This window comes from Aythya ferina (assembly GCF_964211825.1).
Source record: "Aythya ferina genome assembly, chromosome: 3".
In the NCBI taxonomy this organism is placed as follows: Eukaryota; Metazoa; Chordata; class Aves; order Anseriformes; family Anatidae; genus Aythya; species Aythya ferina.
Window position 1 is genome coordinate 19,137,916 of NC_140298.1, and position 24,030 is coordinate 19,161,945.

A 24,030-nucleotide genomic window follows, 5' to 3' on the forward strand; every position below is an offset into this window, starting at 1 on the left:
TCAACTGCCTGCTAGCTTGAAATTGCACTTTCACTTGAAGACACTGTGCAAATGTTACCTGTTTGAACTTGGGAATTGACTACCAACTTTGAGAAGGCTGCAGCTTCTCTACTGTCAAAAAGTGAAGGTAAATGGGATGAAATGGTTCTGGAATTATTTTTCTCATGCCTTTGAAGTATAGTGAGCTTAATCACTCTCTGTCTACCTTGACACTAATTGCAGAAGAAAACCATATGCCTAACTTCTAGCCAGTGACATTTCGGGCAGGGGAACCCCAACCCACTTCCAATTTTTGTTTCTATTTTGAAAGAACTCCAAGTTCTTTTCCTTTTATGAAGCTTAGACTCACTTCTTGTGCTGATGGAGTTGGTGTCCAAAGATAAAGCCAGCCTCTATCTGAGCAGCTTGTGGTGTCGTGTCTTGCCTCCCCGCCCCCCAATCCATCCTCCCAGATGGGCTCAGTGTCATGGGCTGCAAGTGCTTGGCATTTATCACCAGTTTCTAATGTCATCAGTGACCTAAAACAATTCCCTCAGCATTCAAATTATTTGCTAGTTCCAATTCAAATTTAAAACAAATTTACAGCACTGTCCCTGGAGGATATTTTGAGAACTGATTCATGCTTCTCTTCAGTCCAGTAGTCAGTTGATGTAAATTCGCATTCTCTTGAGTCCTGTGACACAACATTTATTACATCACCAGCTTTCATATCCCTTTATAACATGCCATGTTACTAATACTGCAGTATGACTAATATACACCTTTCTAAATAGCTGCAAATTCTTTTTTGATTCAAATAAGTACACTTCTTTTGTTGACAGCTATTCCCAGTGGAGGCTTAACAGGAACTGAAAAAGGGCTACATTTCCATAGCATATATTCATTCAGCTCCAACCAAGTATATTGCAGGATTTGGGGAGCAAAGTTTACATCCGCTGCTAATAATTTAGCACCGGTGCTTTTATTCTGTTATCAATGAAGCCATCTCTGAGGCATGGAGAAATTACTCAGAAAAGACCACAAGAGAAGAGGATAAGGAACTCACCATAGGAAACAAGACATATTCTCGGAGGAAGTCATGAGATTCAAACTGATTATAGTCTCCAAAATCCGCTGGAAAAAACAACACAGTTACTCATTTTAGCACTTTCCACACATGTTAAGACCACACTCAGTCTTTGCACAGATGCTTAACTTCAAGTGGGCGAGTTTTCTCTGAAGCCACAACCCAGCACAAAGATTTCTGTTTGTACTTTAGCTTTTAACACAGAGGTCTGAAAATAAAAGTGTTATTACTAGAGATCAAATAATAGCCAACAAGTAATTTTTCTCTTTTGTTCCTTTATATTATAGCCATTTGCAACGATTTACTATCAGACGTGCAAGACTGGGATATACTGGTTTCTTTAAAATGGTACATACGTTTACTTCTCTAAAATCCACAAACCTGACCCTGACCAGACAAAAAAAAAAAAATTAACCTAGCTCTACTACAATTCTACATAATTGTAAGGAAGATGCTTACCTTAACAGCCTAGAAGGCTAAGATCAACTAGCCAATTATACTAAAAATTGCTGATAACCAACATGGCTGGGGGAGGGAGCGTGGGGAATAAGTCTTATCCTTCTGCAGCCAATATAACAGTCCAGGCAACGTGTTAGGTTAATTGACTGGCCCTTCAGACTTTTCTACATTTTTCTGCCTCTTCTGTGTATCTTTGAGACGTTTTCATCTGCATGACCACCTTCACTTCTAAGTCAGGCTGAGGATTCTTGTTTAAACGTCCTTGAAACTGCAGCATTTTGAAAATGCTTCCTAAAGGCTAAGCTACTTTAAACAAAAAAAAAAGTGTATATACGTATATATCTGTTAAATACACAACAACTTATAATCAAAAGAATATCTTGCCTGGAGGTTTCTATTTTATATTAATTGAACTGGATCAAACGCCATCTACAAGATTCTCATATTATAGAAGCTGGAAATCCCCACCATAAATCATATTAGCTAAACATTCTTTCAAAGCTTCTAGAGAACTTCACGTATTGCAGGATGCCAAAAATGCAGTTTCATTTTGTTTTCACCTCAGAGTTATGTTTTAACATAAACATAAAGAAATCAAAATGGACATGAAACAGACTCTGTAAGTTTAAAAGTAAGTATTTCAAGTATCTTCGTTTGCCTCACATGAAAAGGACAAAGGGAGTAACACAAGGTCATGAATAAAGCAAACAAGATTAAATGCAGGATCCTGATGCAATGGTCTTTGAAATATATCACATAGAAAATTCAGAATAATACTGACTGCTGCAAAATGTTATAAAGACTGACTAGCTCCCAAAGTCAGCAAAAAGCTGCAAGAAACAGGACCAGTGAAAAATACCCAGTGTCTATTTATCATTAACTTTAATGCTGGAAAAACTTAATTTACTCAGAGTGCAAGGCTTAATATGGAATTTTGCATACATCATCTCCATTACTCATAAATATTTATATTTCAATATTTAATGGAAAACGTTTTTCCTTCAATTTTTAACCAAGCAATAAGATACTGTAACAGAACAACTACTGCCCTAAGAAAGATTTTCAACAATATTAAAAAAAAAAAGTGGTTGCTGATACCTTTCTAGAGAATAGTCAGGGGAGCTGGTGCAGACAGTACCTAGTGCCTTGGTTTTCACCTGTACATACTATGTTCCCCTCAATGTCAGAGATGAGCATGAGGATTAACTAAGATTCAGAAAGTCCTAAATGAAAACTAAGAAAGTCTTGTATTTACAACAAAACAGAAAACCAGATTTCAGTCACTGAATTTTAAGAGTCAAATTTTCAAATTTAACAATATTACTAGGGCATTTTATATCATAGAACCTGTAATTTTCAAGAATCAGATCTTCATGTTTGTTATTATATGTACATACTTGTCCTCCCTCTGTCCCACCCATAACCAAAGAGAAGCGCCCAGTGCATGATTGCTGGAATTCTACTTTGAGCTCTCATAGTCACGGATAGCCTTAAATATATTTTCTGCAAACACAGGACTTCCTCCTTTACCCACATACATTACATGATCACCCTTTTATTGATGTCATTAGGAGGCTCGGAATAAAAATCATATTGTAAGAAGTAGTTTATTATTAATTTATAACTCATGTAACAATTATGGTCATGTGTTCTTTCATAATGCAGATAGCACTACACAGCAAAATGAGTTTTTAATTAAAGGCAAAATTAAAGCTGCTGCTATGCTCTTTGATGTAACTCCATTTCAAACCAGAGAATGTGAAGTAAATTCATTACTGCAAAGTACTCTGTGGCTGGGGCTAGAACTGGAGTTTTGTTCGAACTCTCTAGCACGGCTTTAAGAAAAGGGAAAGTTGAACACTGTGATGCAGTCAATCAGGGAGGGATGCAGTCCCTCCCTGATGTTGTGAGTTTCACCAACAGCAGCCCACCTAAGTACAAAAACCAACCAAACAAACAAAAAACCTGGCTGTTGTGAACAGGAGTCATGCATGGCCTTAGTGAACACCCAGTCAATATCTAGAACAATTCCCCTACCCACCCCCAGCCCCCGAAAAAAAACACACAGTCCATGTTTGAAAATAGCTAGGCAGGTATCATCATCTTACCTTGCACTGCTAATCCAGCTAGTCGAATTCCCTGCTCCAATGAAGAACGCAGTCGGCCATCAAGAATATCCTTTTTCACTTGTAGGTAATATTGGTATCTACAAACCAGAAGAGAGAACAGATCAGAAAGGCAGTATGGATATATGTTTACAACTGAACAAGAAGCTGCTGAAAGCAAGAAAAACTCACCACAGACATGTCAGGCAGTTAAACAGCAGTCTGTGCCTGGTTTCAGAAGTTCCATGTCATCTACCAGGTATATGCGTGTTAGTGAAATAAATCAAAATGATCCTTACATTGGCAACTCTTCCAGGTATGAAAAGCAAAATAAAGTGTTCTAGTTTGTATTCCCTAGACCACACAGCAGAGGGACATCTGCTGGGACTACCTATACCCTCCATAAATTTTGCAGAGATTATAGAAGACCATGTCTTAATCCATACAGAAAGAGGGTGTTCCATACCTTTTTTTTTTTTTTTTTTTCCCTCCAGTGCCACCATTTGGATAGGAGAAACGGAATTTTAGCAATATACTCTTGCTGCCTGGCATAACTTTATAGCCCACACAGAAGTTTAATTGGCATCTCTCATCTATAAGGTTGACTTAGACACAAATCAAGCAAAAACAACTTTAATGACACACTTGCTGATCCACAACTAATCACAAAGTAAACTATGTGAGTTTTAACCACAACGACAGAACTCACACATTTCAGCTTACATTTGGCAAGAGAGTAGGTGAGGACAAACAAGAAGCTTTCCACAAAAGCTTAACAAGTTACTGTCCCCATCTGTGCATCCCTTCCATCCACTGAACTGTATCAGACTCACAGCAGAGCTGACCAAAGCAGCAGGGATATGTACCAATCCCTCTGGCATATCAGGTTAAAATCCAGTGGAGACAGCTTTGTTAACAGGCCACAACATTTTATTCTGCGGGCACTCACACATGGTTCATCATAATATCTGTGTTGGATGGACAGTAAAACCAGCAAGGGGCAAAACAGGCAGCTGAAAAAATTACAGCCACAAATGCAAGGACACCTTTATCAGCCATCACCACAACAATAATTAGAGTTAAACTACAGTGATATAATAATCCAGTGTCCATCAGCTTAAAATTCTGGCGCAGGCATGAGTAACCCATCCTAGCTGAGATGAAACATTTCCTCCTCAGCCAACAAGCAACAACAGCTCAGCAAGCCAGAGCCCAAAGGCAGAGGTACTGCACCAGCGTAGCCACAGTCTGTGTGCTCAGCCTCATGCACCCAACCCTGACTTCCTGATAGTAACTGGTGTGCCTGGGACACCCAAGTTCAGAAATCCCCAAATCCACCAACGATGTTTCTTGGCCTGTGACCAGACACATCAGTCTGGTGCCACTGAACCAAGTTACAAGGTTACAGCTTCCTGACAAGTTTCTGCTCCCATTGGGAGCATGCCTGCTCATCCTCCCTAACCACAGGATATCCTGAGTTGGAAGGGACCCACTAAGATCACTCAGCCCAACTCCTGACTCCACATAGGACTGCCCAAAAAACAGACCATGTGTCTGACAGCATTGTGAGCTTCCTGAGCTCTGGAAGGCTTGGGGCTGTGACCACGGACCTGGGGAGCCTGTCCCAGTGCCCAACCACCCTCTGGGTGCAGAACCTTTCCCTAACCCCCAACCTGACCCTCCCCTGTCCCAGCTCCATGCCGTTCCCTAGGGTCCTGTCGCTGTCCCCAGAGAGCAGAGCTCAGCGCCTGCCCCTCCGCTCCCCTCCTGAGGGAGCTGCAGGCTGCCATGAGACCTCCCCTCAGCCTGCTCTGCTCTGGGCTGAACAAACCCAGGGAACTCAGCTGCTCAAAACAGCATGGATTTTTAACTATCTACTTGAACTAAAACAGATCACTCTGCAAGAACTGGGTTAAGAAAGAAGTCGTAGCCAAGCATGCCTGCCAGCCTCAGAGACTACAACCTCTGCAAAGGCACAGCAGTCAGACTGGGGGCAATAAGTGCCTAACCGGACTCAGCTGCAACCAGTTCACCATCTGACCTTAACCTTGAGCCTTTGGGAATAGCATATAAACAGTTCTTGTCATAGTGATTTCATGTGCATAAGTCACATTCCCAGAACCAAAGCAATTAACTTTTCCTTCCTGGAAGGGAGAACCACTACAACATCACCTGTGTTACACGGATTGCACTGCCTTAACTATACTCCCAAAATGTTATTATTTAACTCTGTATAGAGGCACTAGAAAACACCCATGTGCTTCAAAAACAGCATAGCCCAAATCATTCTTTGAGGGATATTAATCTAATACAGCATTTTACATTTTTCCTCAGTTAAGTCTTCTGTCAGTGATGAGATGCAGTAACTTGCCACTAGACAGCACCACCGCCCTGACCAGACCTGTCTTCTCAAGGTAGCAGCGCTGTACGTGGCTGCAAGTGTTGCAGTGCAGATGAATCCTCTCGATTAGAGGCCTGTGGATGTATCCTTAATACCTGAGAAATTCCCCTTTGAGTTCACAGTTTTTATGTGCACTTAAAAAGTTAATTGTTGGGTTACTCATTTTTAGGTTTCCTCTTCCCCTCTCCTCACCTCCCCCAAAAAGGGCTAAGAATATTTTCAGAGAAAAAATAATTTCATTTAAAATGCTTAGATTTGGCTTTCACAAAGACTAATGAAGGTTAAAACTTCAGTCAATTTTGAAATTTGATGGTGAAAGGCAATGCAAAAAACATATTGCTTCTCTGATCCCTGTATTTCAGCCCCAGGCTTCACACTTGCTTGGTCCTGGAGAGGAGTCAACTTATTTGCAGTTCTTTGCAATGACTAAATCCCAATTCTGAAAATACTCACGCTTTCACACGAGCTTAACGTAAAATGCTTTGTCAAGTATGCAGGTGAGTAAGTGTTTGCTGAATCTGGTGTTACAGACCTGTAATCTGAAAGCATGCTATTTATGGCAGTGGTACGTATATATGCATGAGTTGCACATTCTAGTTGGGCAGAACAAAAATAAAACTTGCATCTGCCTTAAAGCTCTATATAGGTAGAACTATTGCTAAAACAAACACGAGACTATATGAAATCCAAAATAATGTAAAATCTAACCTAGACACCCTAGCTCTATAGAAATCAAGAGTCTTACCAGCTTTAGCGAAGCCATGATTTCAACCACAGTGCCCACAAAAATGTAGATAAGCCATGGTAAGGGTTATCTAAGTAACCATCATCAAAAACAGGACATCAATGCAGTTACTGTAGTACCCACTACTATGACGAAGACTTTGAAAAGGAACAGTGATGTGCTGTACCTGCAATCGTAGGCTGCCAATGTTGTTCTAAGAATTTGTTTTAAGACAGCACGCAGCATCCACTTTATGAGAAAGATGCCATTTAAAGGTGTTCAACCCTGTGCTGGGAACAGGTCATGCTTAAAAATCTTAGCAGTGCTGTTCCATAATACTACAGTACAATACTACATTTACTAACACTGCAGCAGAATAAAAGTTTAGGATTTGTTATTACAGATTGTGGCTGCTTAAGACATAAACTGGAGTCACTAGTTCCACTGTCAAGGAAGAGGAGGAGCTGGGCTGTCACTGAATACCCTGGAGGAAGCTCTGCTTGAAGGCCACAATAGCTCTGAGAGCCACTGATTCATGGCTCAGTTGTGCTTCAAAACTGTGGTCAGGCTCTCTGCCCAGTCAACAGAGAGCAGAAATTGGCCCATATTCTATCAAGGATTTGATGCTCCTGCACCTAAAATTATGTTAAACATTATTATTATGTCACTATGCTAGCTGAGACTGCTCTTTGTTTGGATTGTAAAAGTATATCTGTAATTTGAAGGAAATCAAACGTTTTAAAAATGATTTGGCTATAGATTCACTGAGGAAAGCTGTTCATGAACAGCAGATAAAAACACGCATTTCATAAGCCTCCTATTAGGTGGTTTAGATGGGAAAGCATATGGAAACTGAACAAAAGAGAAGTTTGCAAACTGCACCCCCAACTAATAAAAGACAAGAAAATTAAGACTTACAAAGCTTTAATCACAGAGCCAGTCTGGCATACTAGGGGAACACAAGACAGAAGAGAGACTGCCACAGCCAAGTGGGTGGACAGCTGAAGTCTCTCACCTTCATTGCTCATTTCGGGTTAAAATTTTTTAGCAGAGCCTTTGTGTATTCAATATAATAAAGGCTACTACAGTTTGCCAGCTTGTAGTTAATTCCAAGGGGAATAGGAGTGGACAACAAGTCTGAACAAAGCTATAATTGTAAGGATATCATTTCCCACAACTCTATTTAGCCAACACAGAAAACATGAAGAGTATATTTGCATCTATTGCACTGAAAAGCATACTTTTTCTAAAGTAAATAAGCTGCAATTGGACAATTATGAGAAAATATTTGAACTCCAGAAGCAACATCTGCATTTTAGCAATATATACTACATCAGAGGGTAAAAAAACAAATAGTACTAGAAACATGAATAAGGGTACTGGTTTAAAATTTAATTACAAGACCCAGATTCAGACTCAGCTGCAGCTGTGTAAATCTAGAATAACTCCATTTGCCCATACAATTCTGCACAGACCTCCCAAGACCAGTTTCATGTTTGTTCTGCTGTCACTTAAAAAAAAAAAGTAGGAGTTCGTATAGAGTCACTGAATTCGTTGTACCCTTCAATCACCACTGATTATTTGATGTATAACCTCTGCTGCTCTTCTAAATATGCAGAAAATAACTGAGTTCATTCTACTGGTTTACATTCTCTTCCACAATGAATGCTTCAAACACTTAAAACTGTGCAGAACCTGGCCCAGTCAATAGTGGAAATGAGATCTGCATGCAGGTATTAAAGGCTAGACTACAACAGCAAGAGTAAGGGTTAGTTTTGCAGAGTAACTGTATTGGTACACTGCATCTTCACAACTTTTCTGCTATGAACTTCCACAAAGAACCACAGTATAAATACTTCATCAATAATTATTCAATTTTATCAGACCTGATTGCCTTAATAATCAAGCAATATCCAACTCTGTTAGGAAACATACAAAAAAAGGCTAAAAAATGTCTATTGACCAAGGGATTTATAATCCATCTATTTCATACACACACACACACATATATATACATTTATAGAGAAGATAACAGTCTAGAGATAGTAAGAATTAATGCTGTACTGATCAGTCTGGATTTTTGTTGGTTTTCCCTGATTTTAGTTTCATTCTCTGTATCACATGAACAGGAAGGATTTGTAAAATACACATCTCTGGAGCAGCAGCTAACACTTTTTAAAAACTTTTTAATTGGTCAGTGTGTATTGCTGGAAACTTCAAGCTAGTACATATAAATTCATTACAATTTCAGCATCAATAAACTATTTACCTTGAGTATACCTGAAAATGCACAGAAGCACTAGAAAACATGAGTTACCCATGAGGTACAATTCCTTTAAAATTGTTTCTAATGATGCAATTACTGGCTTGACTAACATTTTTTTTTTTTTTTTTTATAACTCATTAGGTGCCATTTTGGCATCAAGCCTATCTGTTGGATAACTGCATAGCTATGTAGTTTAACTTCTTTTCTGGAGGAAGAGAGAACTACGTTACTGTTTCATATGTCCAAAATAAGAACTCTTTAAGACTCAAAGGAAAGATTTTCCCATATGTGGTTTAGCTCAAGTCCTTCAGCTCTTTCCCAACTTAAAAAAAAAAAAAAAAAAAAGCAATTGGAGTACAATATGATCTTTTAAAATTAGGAACACAATAAAAGTCTCATTGAATCACAACAACAGCCCAACTCAGCTCATTTGGGTTCATCTCAGAATGGTACTATGCTTCTGAACAGAGACTCCGCAATGTACAGTTATGCAATAATCTGCCCACAGGGGAAGCAATTTCTCCTGAACAGAGGACTTTTATCATGTACTAAAATTATTTTAAGCATTAGCTTTGATATTGATGCGCCTCTTGTTCGTCTTATACCTTAAAATCTTTCACAATGTTGGCTTCAATACTATTTAGCAACAGGATTCCACAAATACTTATATGCTACATTTTAAAGAGAAATATTTTTAATTTAAACATGGGGTCTTTCAAATTTTAGATAAGCCAAATGACAGTTATTCACTGTGCAAGCAATGGAAGTAATTAATAAAAAAATATTTTTATTTATCACATACTTGAGATGAGCAATACTTTAACTCTTACTGGTTGCTTTTCTGAGAAAAACATGCTTTAAATAGTATTAATGATTATTAGCCTTGTTTTATAAATAGAAACTAAGCCACATAGCTGGTGAAGTAACTCATCTAAACTCATGCAGGAAACTAAGGCAGATTTTGTAGAGTTGGACTTTGTTCCCAAGTCTCAGTCAAGAGCACGGTTTACTGGATATTGCTTATTTCATGCAAATCACTCAAGACACTGCAAAAAAAATTTTTTGACCACACAATTGGACTACATTCTATAGGCCAAGAAAGAAAGAAATGGAGGCAGACAAGACCAGTCTTTTCAGATAAAACGTTCAGTATATTGGCAAAGCTGGTGTTTTGATTTCTGGGCTTGAGCATGCTGAAACACATTTAGATGCAAGGATTCAATCAGCACATCTTAATCTAAAGGCATTTAAAAAAAAAATGTACATACATTGATGATGTCATTGACAGTAACACAGTAAGACAAAGTCTTGTCTTTGCCTTTCTAAAAAACTTAAGATGGTGTTGATAAACAGCTCGCTTCTCTGGAATTTCATCAACTTATCTCCCAGTGAAAGTCTGATTTTTCACAGTACTAGACAATAGCCATTCATCTGGGATTTGTGATGGAATATAAAAAGCTATGGCCGTGCTTCACTTCTAAAGAATAATATTTTTGGAAGAACATTACTGAAGACAAACCTGCCACACCCTGCAACAGACCTTCAGAAAGATCAGCAGACATGCCAGAAAAAGATGGGAAGAAGACGAAAGGGCCTTTGTCACACATCCAGAAGGATATTCCTTCAGAAGCGCAAACTGTCAATGCCAACAGTAAAAACACAGTCATAACAGTTTTTAGGGTAGGAACTCCTTAATCAAAACAACCCTACAAGGTAGGTCAAGGTTAGCTTCGGGTAAGTGAGCAATGAGATTGTTCAAAAGCAGCATCCAACTGTCTACATCCTGGTTTCCTTCAGCAGCTGGGTGGAAAAGATGATGGAAACTAAAAATAAAATAAATGAAATACATGGAAAGATGTGTCATTCCTTTTTCCCCTTCCAAACGAGTTAGAACAATGCTGGGTTAGCATCATTTTCATGTCTTTGTAGGACTGAAAAAAGGAGGACAGATCAAAACAATTCATAACATCTGCCTCCACATCTCTCAATCTCTCTCTAAAAGAGAAGAGTTTATAGCTGAATGAGAGACAAGGGATTTTTGATAAAACAGGATAATTTTACAATGATTGGCATTTTATTTTGACACGCAATTTGTAAGCATAAGGACAAATAATAGCTAGCACTGCTAGCTCTGCAAGTGTGCGAAGACACACAAAGTAAAGCTACCAGATCTGACCAGTTAAATTCCTACCACAGGCCAATACCTTCGTGGACGGTTAAAGTCCAGCTATGAAGTCAACTCCTGCCTAAGGATACTAGACCAGGAATACTTCTGCACATGTAAGAACAGTCTGATCATAATTTTTCATTGCTTACTTGTTATTTTCCACTTTTGTTTCATCAGTTTACTCCTGAAAGGTTGTTCATTTGTTTGCACTCTCCATAGGGCAGTCTTAAAATCTCACATGTCCACCCCCAGCCAATACTTTGAATGGCTGGCAGAAGATTTATAAAGTAAATGCAAAATATTTGCGTTTTAGGCACGATTAGCTTTTTTCTGCTGTGAGTCATTCAACAAAGTGAAATTCCTGCAGCAAAATGGAGCATTCAAAAAACACAAGAGTACTTGTGTTCTTTACGGAATATGGGAAATTGACATGGGATTGTTGAGGAAGGTAACTCATGCTTTATAACCTCCCACGTATAAACAGGTGCTTTCAGGACAGCTTGCTATCAAAATATCGCAGCTCTCTGGCATGCAGTGTTAAATGGATGATGAGTGTAACTCTTCACAGCTAAACCCAAGATAACAGCATCATATTCAGTGTTCTTGTTGGCAGCAGAAGACTGACTAAATCTGGAGGTTGGTCCGGTGCTGGAGTTTCTCCCTTGGTCAGAGCTGAGGGAGGTGGGCAGGACCGCTAGGCACCATGCCGCCACTCTCAGGCCGTGCCTTTGCTGTGGATGCCTTCTGCCTCCAGCCATCAGCTCCGTGCCCTGCCCCGGTGATAGAGTCCTTTGAGAGAAGGGAGCTCAGATATTAAGGAAATGCTCTGCAAGTGTTTTGTTTTTCCTGTCATTTCGTATGGACCACAAGCACTTACACGCTCCCAGGCCCTGTTGAGGCCTGCAGACATGACACGAGCCTTCCAAAACACGTACTTCTTTCTTGAAAGGCTTAGCCAGCAGATGCAGCTTTTTTATATCCACCAATTCCTCTGTATTTAAAAAGGAATCCCCCAACCGCAACAGGTCCATCCTCTGTCCTAGGATCTATACTTTTTGCTAACAGTGTATTATACTTTTTGGATACTCTGAGTTCAAATAAACCCACAAATATGAAGCCAAACCTTAAATAAAAAGGCCAGTAATAGCATGCTTTAGCAAGAAAGGAAGGCATGCCACAACCTGATCCTGATTTTCTGCCCTTGAACTCTTGAATTAATTATAACAAATTACAGGGAGCCCTACTACAATTTATAAGCACAATAAACTCCCTCACAACCACCTATAATTTTATCAGGGTTAATCCAAATACCTAAAGAATTATACAGTACAAAAGTCCAGCATGCCTTTTAGAGTAAAAAATGTGGGAAGCCATATTCTCTTGCCTTACAAGTCCCATCTCTCAGCAAAGGCTAAGCTTGCTCTCTTCAAACTGGACTTCAAGAGAGTCAGGCCCTAAAGCATTCATCCTTAACAACGTCAGAGTGGGCTTGCAAAAATAAAGCAGAATTATCAAAATCGTATGATGCACAGAAATCTATTCTTCAGTGCATTTTCAGCTGAAAAACAACATTCCATACAAGCACAAATATTACATGGAAATACTAGAATAAAACATTTGGAACTGAAGAGTTCATTAGCCACATTTCTTTAAACAATTTGCTGTATAGCCATCTGTTTTGTATTTTAAGCACATGCTTAAAATGTTATTCTTCAACATGGCAGTCGTATTGACTTCAGACTATTCACACAGTTAACCTTAACTGCATGCCCATGTCTCCTGAACTGAGACAAACACTTATTTGGCTACAGAGATCCAAAAGTTATGACAGAGGAAACACTTGTAGGCTTGACTTTGGTATTAATTCCTTAAAAAAGGAACTGGAACCAATTCAGGTAGCTGAATTACCCAAGAAGCCAGACATAGCAATACCACCTACTACTTTTAATACTACTTTTAATACATACATGTATATCTTAAAGGCTGTTCATGAAGACCAGTATACTCATCCTTACAGCCTATCCCCTTCAAAAAAAAAAAAAAAAAAAAAGGCAAACAAAAAAAAGAAGCAAAAACCCCACCACAGTTAGCAAACTGGGGGTAAGGAAGGATGCAACTTCCCATAATAATAGTAATACTGCAACAAAACCCAGATCTCTTCTTCATCAGTAGGCTCCATACACAGAGCAATTATCAAAGCCTATGGAGAAAAATCCCTCTTGGCAGACTTTCTTCATGTTCTTCTGTGCAGTCTGCAAGAAAAAAAAATATCAGCCCTTGACATTTTTGGTGTGTGCTTATTTATTTATTTATTTATTTTTGCAACTGCAAACCAACAAGGTCTCACACAACTGCTGCCTACATCTTCACCTACCTACTAACATGGTTCCCCCCCCCCATTTCCAAATAGGATCCCAGGACTCTTTCTCCTCACTTTGGGCTCTGTGTGCCAGAGGCAGCTATTGCCCTGGTGGAGATACCTGGTGGAGGACCCAAACCCTGGAGCTGTCAGGGCTTTTGTGTGCCAAGCCACTCACTGACTCAGCAGCAAAACAGCTGGGGCACAAAGCTGCATCCCAAGAAGGCATGGAGCACACCACCCAGGAAGACGCCGCAGTGTAGAGCAGTGCTGCTAGCTGTCACCCCTCTGACTGACCTAGCCTTGAGCACCACCCTGCCTTTGCTGCAGGACATAAACCATAGTTCCAGCTATGTATTGGAGCTCCAACCACACACAGGCTCTCTCCCTGCACACATGTAAATATAATGTGCCCAATAATGTGACACTGCATGCAGCCTATGCACCACTTCCCAGTTAAATAGTAACATACTAAAAATATCAGGTCCCACACAGAGAAAGTCATGCCCTCAAATCCTTAGATGGCATGAAAGTAAAGGCAGCTGTGAAGGTCCATTGCCACAAAACTGCAAAAACTGAAAAGATGAGCCATGGCTACGTATGGTGAAGACTACTAAACCTTATGGGGAAGAGAAGCACAAAAAAAACCTCTTGGTCTGCCTAATTTGGAACCAGGAACAGTTTCAGCAAAAATGAGGTTAGACCCCAAATTGTTAATAAAGCTTAGATGTTACTGCCTTTACTCACACATATTGACTCAGTTCAAAACACACTGTTCCCTACCCTGAAAAGTATATGCAGCTAACCTTCAAGCTGTCTTCACTGTGGGAAAAGGTGGTTTAAGTTACATATGGAAGCAATATGAGTCAACGGTTTGAAAATTCTCCTGGTAGTCAGCCAGGTTAATGGCCAAGCAGGTTAGAATATCATGCTAAAAAAATGTGGTGAGTTAACTAGAACATTCATAAACTCTAACTCATATTCTGCAATACTGGAAATACATAGGTAAGTCTTTTTAAAACTGGGTTAAGTACAGACATAACTAAATCACTCTTTAGACACAAAGATGAGGATTCCTATATGCCCCTTGCTTCCCTCCTCCTTTATATCAGTTGGACTAATTACAACCTTCTGCATTCACCCTATAAATCCAGTCTCATTTTTGAATATATTTTAAAAATGGTCTTCTCCAGTAGAACTCTAAATTCAGAAATGACAGAAGTGTACTAGCCTTTTCTGGGTAAGCATACCTCTGTGCATTAATGCTAAAGTTGAACAGAACATATACCAGTGAACAACCTGTATGCATACATAAGCATCCGGGAAACACATTACAAGATCAGTCTGCACGTGCAGGCCAGCATGCAATTATACTCCACTGCTACTTTAGTCAGAGAAAAAATGAACATGTTCAAACTTCCAGAATGCATGCTTAAACTGAACTTCAAATAAAGGCTCTGCTAGTTTGCAATGAAACCTTGTTCATGGATTTATGGAACTCATTTAAATACTGATGGTGGTTTTCTGTTGCTGTAAAACCTTTAAGTAATATTCCAATGTCATAAAATCAATATCCAAACAAACGTCTATTGATTTTAGTGGAATTCTGCATTGGAAGGTGCTAAACTCTAGTCCATTCACTGTTGTCTTTTACAGTTATCTTCACTGGGAATATGAAAAAACTGTTTGAAATGAGGCACAATGAAGTTGACACTTATCTGTTGGGCCTTGAGTATAGTAGCTCATACTCCTATGCAATTATTATTGAAGCATCTACAATTAGTGCTTATGATCACCAGAAAACATGAAAAAACAGGTTATTTCCCTTTCTCAAATATCTTGGTGACTGTAGTGCTTTCAGAGGAATGGCTGAAAACAGGCACCCCACGCCTGCAAAACATGCAATAAAACCATGGCTGGGAAGTTAACATCCCGGTGAACACGACCCCACAAAAGTGAAGGCAGCTCAGATAACAAGGGGTAATGTTGCCAGAGAAATATGTGAATCATTGCCCTGTTGGGTGGGTGAAGTAGAATCATTTCATGAAACAAATAATTATTCTTTGTAAGTCTTCAAAAACAGCTGAAGATATCAAATGCAGAAGCAGCTGCCAAAGATAAAACAGCGGACCAGTAAACATCTCACTGCACAGGAATCTGCCATCTTCCGATACTGAGCCTTCTGCCAAATTCTTGTTGAGATTTTCAGCTGCATAAGGGCCCCCATGCAAATACTTCTTTTAAACACATTCAGAGGCTTCAGGATTGTACTGACATCCAATTGCAGCTTTTAGCTTTCTACCCTGCCAGCAAGGGAAAAGACAGTAAAGGTATTCAGCTTCGTGAAAACGGGTGTGTTTCAAACTGGATTTCACGTGTTGCATCTCAGTGGTAGAGAAGGAATAAAGTTTGCTTCAGCTGTATGGCCATCAAAATTAAATAAATTTGACTGAAGTCTTGCAATGCTACTGTAACCAAGATTTCTATTGCCTGCTGAATTCTTGAAACATAATAGTTAGTAACCCCAAACAAAAGCACAGGTCTGTTTGCTCTCAGGTTTCTGACCTGGATGACACTTTCTGATGCTGCAGCCAAATTTCAGACATCTACCTGAGACTCCTAAATAGGAGACCAGTGATCTGCAGTTCCCTTTTCAACACAACCAGTAGAAAAAAGAATGAATCACCTGAAGAAAGTGATCCACAACAGAGGAATCCTGAATCATGCCCATTTCATCTGATTATACAGGAAGTCTAGAGCAACCTTTATTCTTGAGGCTTCACCAAGAGAAGCTACATGACTGCAGCTGCACCAGACTGTGTCGTGAAGACCTGAGGTGTAACGTCCTGTAGCAGTCTGCACTTCACTAAGGACAGTGCTAGCTACTGCAGTACATGGGAAGATAAACAGGGGAATAATAGTCCCAATCTGGGTAACATATTCATCTGTCAAAACCAGTGCCTTAAACTACACCGGGAGACAAGTCAAAAGCAGCATACCTGTCTGTGAGGTACACCATAATATTCACTGTATATACCATGCTACTTAATGAATGGGCAACCCTATTCTGCAATGATATGCATTGCTACTACACCTTAAGGGGGAAAAAGGCAGTTAAGCACTTTGCAACAGTCTAAATGACAAAGGCAGTGAGAAGCATAGTTCATGGATTAGAAGAGAAGGATCCCTTTCATCTTTATTTGAGGAGATGCATAAAAGCTGATGGGCACTTCTATGACTCAAGCATCTGGGGATGACAAGTGCTTTCCATTTTTCCACTTCTCCTATTCCATCTCCCATAAACCAAAAAGATTAACTAAAATTCGCCCCCCTCCCCCCCCCCTTTTTTTTTTTTAAAGGAAAGCAAAATCACTCCATTACAGTAGCTATCTCTATAGCAGTTACACTAAAATTTCACTTTAGAGGAAGAGAACAGACATTACATACTCAGTAATTCTCTGTATAACACTCAAGCTTCCCACTGTAAGCTGCAAGTGAAAAATTAAAAACAGATTTGCTGAACTAATGGATTCCCTTTTTTGTTCAAAAACATAACAAATAGCTTAAAAACATGCATAACACCTTCTCCCTGCAAAGTCTAGCTTAAGACATTAGTGCAGTAGAGGTCAGAACCAAGCTCTGAGAAGTTGGGCAGGGCCTTAGTATGGCAATCACAAATGAAGTGGATGATAAACTGTCCTTTATTAAAAACATTAAAAAATAACCATGCATCATTTGGCCTTTACTTTGAAGCAAATGTTCTTTCTACTTTATGGGCAACAATAATTTTTTTCCTCTTTCTTCTCCACAATTAAAGGAGCAAAGGGAAACAGTTCTAGTACCAGCACGCCACTTGTTTGATACTAGAACTCCATAGGCTTGTTTATTTTCATAAAAGTGTATTAAAATATGGACTATTTTTAGGCTAGCAATTACTTCTTGCATTTATTCCATGCTCCTACAAACCACGTCCTCTGCTCTGTGCTAACTGCCAGGTCAGAGGAATGCCTCTGCATAAAACATTTATATTGACATAACGTAACACACCCACAACACTGAATTGCATCCACTATCACACTTCCCTAGTGCTTCCAAGCCCTAAATGTTCTTACCCATGGCCAATCCCAATGGGAGACATGACTAATAACACCTAGCAGCTCAGAATCAAGCCCTTGGATGTGAGTGTGAGAACACTGGAAACACTGACAAGACAATTTAACAGATGCCCTGAAGTGCTGCAAGTTTTCCAGCACATAATATAGTCTTACCATTTGAAAACAGTATTGTCATTGCAAATTTTTTAATGCTGTAACTGTTGCATAGCAGAGCCAAGGAAGCACATTGCTCCTGCTTCTGCTGCTATTTTTTAAGGTACAAGAAAACAATATAACTAGTTTTATTTCTTCTCAGTGCTTTTCCTGATGCCAATAATAAATGAAAGAACAAATAAAAAAATTTAAAAGGCACTTCAGCTTTAAAAAAAAAACATTTACTTTCTGCATATGCACACTGAGAAAGAGTTACTTCACTCCCGAATTTAGTGACAGTTAATTTAGTTCAAATGACTTTCTCTTCATGCAACACAAAAAGTCAAAGTCTAAACCAAAGGAGCAATTCTGCATGATAGGAAAGGAAAAAAAAATCCCCACCTCTACTTGCTTTTATAGTTGCGTCTATCTGTTCTAACAAGGGGAAGACAATACACTGACAACTTTCCAGTAACAAAAATCCATCCAAAATTACCCTGTTTAGAGTCATTCCAACAACCACCAGAGCAAAAGCTTCTTCACTAAAGTTTGCAAAATCTTCTCGACTGAAGCTCAGTCTTCATTTTAAAGAGAACAAGCTCCCTATCCATCGTGGTGATGGCAGAGTGCTTTTTGTCTATTACAAGACATTAAGCTTGAATTTCAAGCCTACAAATCATTATTTCTGTTTAGAAATGAAATGATGACAAAACAAAATTCACTTTTTGCTTGCTCCTTTATATCTCAATATCCTATCTTAACCTGGTAAGCTTCTTGGAAGCCAATAGCTAGCTGTAGGTTTCTTGTAGAGTGCTTCACAAGTAAATCTAGCTAGGCCACGTTGTTAACCAACTTCTCACAACTCCTCCAGCAGTGGAAGTAGAAGCCTTAGAAGTATAGCACCCAAACTCTCTGCCCTCACAACAGCATGTTTTTAAGTCCTCCATAACATGCCCTACTGTGTATGCTCAGGTCTCCCTGTCCCAGGACTGTCTCCCCTCAGCTTCCAAACGTGCACAACCGTAGCTGACATCTAGCAGGCCTCCAGCCATCCACACTCTTCATCCTCTAGTAAGAGCTGCTCAGTGTTCAGTGTGCGTTAGGGCCACCCATCCAACACACAGACTCAGCAAGTGCCTCCAACAACACGTGTCTAAGACAGAAGAGGAAGATGCTGAGTGCCTTATCCCAGGTGTGAATGCTTCTAGCAGCCTAACTGGCATGGAGGAATTCAAGCTGGTCTACCTAAGACCAAAAGAGGAAGCTCCAGCGTGCTGTGTAAATGGTGGTATTTTTTTTCTCTTTAAGGAGAGTAAAAACTCAAAATGTAACCTTTGTTGCCATTTAAAAGGGCCCAATAAACAGGTTAGAGAACTTCAAAAAGTGTCAGGTCTACTGAAATTGAATACAAACAGTTCCCATTAGAGGAGAGATATGTAAGAACACGTGACTAAGCACCAGAACATAAAATAGGTATTATTTCCTCATGATCAGATGAAAATGTGGTGCTGCCTAATGCCAAGACATTCCTCTTACAACATTTCCAACCATCACCGCCGCGGCCTTCAAAACACAGTAAAGCAAGAATGTAGGCTGAAGTATCCAAGACTGTATTTATAGTTACGCAACGCTTTTTTAGCATTGCTACATATGTACTGCACAACCACACACATGAAAACACATTCACTTTCTGGTCTAAAAGCAAAGTATAATGTAATAGATTAGATCTAAGCATCAACAGCTTCTTAAAATATCTGGCACAAAGAGCTCAGCTTTCAATAATCAACACACAGAGAACAAGCTCCCCATTCACTGAAGAAAGTCAGCAGGGAGAAGGGTTTGCCCTCCTCAGCAAATTATTTTATAAACAGGGAATTAATGTTGAATCTTAGGTCTGCATTGAAGAAGCTCTTATTTTTAAGTTAGAGTTCAAACATTTACTAAAATACACAGAAAAAAAAAAAAAAGCCCAAACCCCTCAACCAAGAATATTACTGAAAAGCAAAACAATGCATAATAATATGAACACAAGAAGACCTAAGCAAATACTGCACATTATTTGTTGTTGTTGTTGTCCTCTAAAACATTAAAGCTAATTAAGTATCAGCTTGTTTACAAGGTAGGCAACAAGCCTAATGTGTGTTTTTTTATGCTGCAGTAGCCAGTAATATTGAAAAAAGTCTAATAATTAAAACAAAACAATAAAACCATCAAAGGAGCACCAAAATACAAATATCCCAGACTGCCTAAGCCTGGATGGCCACAACAGGCTCTGAACACTCATCCGGCTTGCAAGCAGTTGCAGAGCTGCTTGAGCTCTCTGGACAGTAGCTGGGGTGGCTGAGGGCTGCTTGCTGATCCCAAATTCCTGCAGCTGGAAGAAAAAGGCAGCCAGCGCTGCCAAATCACTGCAGAACCCATTCACACAATTGTCCAAAAGAAGACATCTGGGATCCCCAGGGACTTAGGACTACCTCCACCTACCAGTGATGCCAAAAGTTAAGCCTTTCTCCCTGCCTTGCAAGATAAACTGGACTTCCAGTCAGAGACAATCGGGACCAAGATCTGTAGGGTCAGACAGGCTGGCAACTTCAAGCTAAACCAAAACAGGATTCAATTCCAGCAGACATTTTATCTCCCATAGGTTTACAAAATTTCAGCTCCAGAGTTCCTGCTGCTTCCTCTGGGAGACCCCATCACAATGAATTCTTGTGAATAAGACATTTATGTTGGTGCTTGTCCTAACTCTTTTACTTGGTTTCATGACACAGCACCATGCTCTTGTTCTTCAGTTCAAAGGAAAGCATCAGTTCTGCCACATATAGATCAGTTTTCAGCCTATGCCATGCTCATAGTTGTTCCTCACCACTACCCTGCAAACACTATCTAGCAATTTCACTTTCCAAATCATTTACCTGAGAACAAAAAGTTTGAATCATGGGAAGAAATCATCTTCCATTTTGAAGGCCTGCCAACCCATCCTTTTCTGCTCATTTTATATACGACCTTCACGTATGGAAGCAATTGTCTTAATTCATGAAAGTTATTTAAAATTGCAGTCCATGGACCCACAGCTCTAAAATAGAAACATGATGTATACAGTATAAATGTATATAATTATAGAGTTGGAAGCATTGTTAGAAGAGAAACTATACTGGCTCATGCTACACAAGGATCCACCCCAACATAAGAAACAAAGAAAATCCACAGAGACCTAACCAGAAACAGTTAAAACCAGAAAGCCTGTGCTGATCATTAGTATCATATTTGTGTTGAAGCTAACAGTTATCTCAGTGAAGACAAGCATCGTCCTTCCAGGTGGGTGGCCACAAAGCTTTTTCCTATGCCAAGCGAGGGCTGTGTCGTGGCCTTTCCTGAGTAATGTGACCAGAGCTGCTCTGCAAGCACAACACAGCTGATAGCACCTGCATGGTAGTTTAGACATTTCCCAGAAAAGAGGGCAATGGGAAACTGCTTGCATTCACTTCCCTGCAAGCTATACAGCCTGCTCCTGGATGATGTCTTTCCAATAGAGCAGGCATACTCTCAAAATGTGCTGGGACAAAACACACCATAAACTCAAAATGACAAATGCTCTTGGGGAGGGACAAGTTTGGACAAGGCAGTAAGGCTTCCACTGTCTGAAAACCAAACTTTAAAACCAGACTTTTCAGCTTGGTTACCCCAGTGATACTGAATGGTTGGATCTCCAGGTGCAAGAGACCACACTGGCCTTTTGTTTTTAAAATACTCCACCTTCCCACTTACCCCCACTTCTCACTCATCTGCCTACCCATCCAAATTAATCACATCTCTTCTCCTCCCATCCTGCATGGGATTTATCTTTTTTTATACATATATAGTGTACACACATATATACATATATGCATTTTAAAGTGTTGCTGAATTTTTAAGAACAATTGGGATTAAAAAAAAATTCCTAAAGGTCTACCAAAGGTGTATTAACAAGCACAACCACATAACCTGCCCCAACCCATCACTGCAGGCAAACACACTCAGGGTTGTCCTGAACAAGCCGTATGGTACATATCGTGTTGTTTTTTCTGACACACCATGATATACGAAGTGCTTATTTTGGACAATGGAGTCACCACCACGGTACTCAAAATCAACTACCGTGAACTTGGAGGTACACACAGAGGCTTCTCAGACAGCCACAAGCTGGAGATGTGACCAAGCATGAAAAGAAAAGCAGTTTAATGTACTTTACTACCCTAACAGTCAAAAAAGAGTTCCACATCACTGAGCCTGCCACAAAATCAGACTGGCACACAAGGATATGTTACCCAACCTTAACAGAGCAATTAAAAGCACCATCAGGGAAAAAAAAAAAAAAAAAAAAGTGACTGGTACAAAAACTCATCTGACTGCACTTGTATTAAAACCTAACAACATATGAGGATGTGAAACTTTAGCTTGTTTAAAAGAAGTAAAGCAAAACAGACTAAAAGCAAAGATAAATGTCTCATCCACTTGAGCTTAAGAAGGACTTTTTTTGAGAGGAGGGAAATAACCTTGAGAAGAAGGAAAAGAAGTCCAGAGTTCAATAAAAAATAAAAATGGATTTGCCAGAACATTTTTCCCAGTAAATATGAAAGGGTCACACACCATATTCTTCCTCTCTGCTTTATCCTCAAGTGATTTACAAACTCACAGTCATAATTGTCTGTAGCTATGCATGACAAAACCAGTTGTTTTCAAACTCTTCACCTAGAAGTTGAAGGAAAAGTAAGAAATGGAAAGGTGGGGGATTATGAAGAAATATTTTCTTAAAAGATAAGCAGTAAAAAAAAAAAAAAAAAAAAAAAACAGCTAGAATAAATGTTGAAGAGAGGGATAAGTCGACAAAACAGAGGAAGTTGTTCATTTAGCTAATGGAGGGTAAGTTCAAGGCTGATTTTTCACAGGCCCTCCAAAAAACAGGCCTGGCAGCCACAGACTAATTCTCCACCTGCAAACACATGAATGCAGGTGCAGTCATCCCATTCCAAACATTCAGTGCTTTCTTTCACTGAAAAGCTGCGCAGCATGCTCTTTGGGGAAAATGCAGAGCTGACAGCTGAAGCTGAGGCAAGCACCCAATGCAGCACAGTGCAAACGCTGGAGGACATCTCTTCCTACACTGACGTACCAGACTTGCCAAGCACAGTGCCACAGGTGCCCTGCCCACCCATAGCACTAAGACTGGGAGCTGCTCTTGTTTTGCACTATTATGACCCACTCTGAAACAGTGCAAACCCCATCAGCCCCATCAGACATTATTAGGCACAGAGCACATAATAAGACACGGAAATCTTTAAAAAATAAATAAATAAATAAATAAAATAAAATAAAATAAATAGAAAACAGACCAAACTACATCTTCGTTCCTGCACAAGAGGCTTAGCGGTATGATGTGTGAAGATTGAAGTAACATTTTAGTCCCCACAGTATCTCTGTTTTCCCTTGAAAATGTAAACAAAAAAACATAGATGGACACAGATTGTCTGACACTGGTACAGAAAGCAGCACTGCACACACATTTTCAGAAAGCCACAAGAGTGTGGGGGTTCTCTGTTTTTGGAACAGGAGCACAGTGAAAGCACTCTTGTTTACTCTAGACACTGTACAAAGACTTACTTTTTTTAAATAGGTGGTTGAAACGATGCCTCCCCTCTGAGGAGTTAGCAGAAAATAAAAGGCAGATTTATATTTCTAATCTATGCAAATATCTACTCTACAGGGCATCACAAAGACTGCTTTATATCAGACAGTATGCAAATCCCAGGTGCCTTAAATATGCCAAAAGCATGCGCAGCATCTCCACCTGCGATGGCTGCTCACTCCAAGAACAGCTGGATGACTAAAAAGAGGTTATCTAAGTAGCCTGTAGAGCCTTCCATGAAAAATTCCTTTTGCTAATGTGCCAGCCCCTGTACTCCCAAACAAATGGCATCTGCTGTAGCTTCCACGAGAGATGATTTTTTTTTCTTAATTTGGCTTATTTGTTTTGGTTTATTTTATTTTTTTTAATTACTGTGATTATAAAATGGTGCAAGTTCTTTGATGCCTTAGAAAATGATTGTGGGGCTATACTTTGTAATTCCCACTGGAAGATGTCTGTGGGACTGGGCGCAGGTAGGATGCTAGGACTAGAGGAGGAGGAGATGCTGGAGTCACTGGGATCTCAGAAGAGATAGGGGTATGATCAGAAGGTATGTACAAATGGGAGCCTC

The 24,030-nt window shown here is 39.7% G+C and overlaps 1 protein-coding gene across 1 annotated transcript in view; it reads right to left on the reverse strand.

Annotated features, from left to right (window-relative positions):
- PTPN14 (protein tyrosine phosphatase non-receptor type 14) overlaps positions 1-24,030 on the reverse strand; it is a 113,705-nt gene that overhangs the window by 37,822 nt on the left and 51,853 nt on the right. The window contains exons 4-5 of the mRNA XM_084515616.1: positions 3,634-3,731; positions 1,046-1,113 (exon numbers count right to left, since the gene is read on the reverse strand). Coding sequence (XP_084371742.1) covers positions 1,046-1,113; positions 3,634-3,731 — 166 coding nt within the window. The remainder of the gene's footprint in view (positions 1-1,045; positions 1,114-3,633; positions 3,732-24,030) is intronic.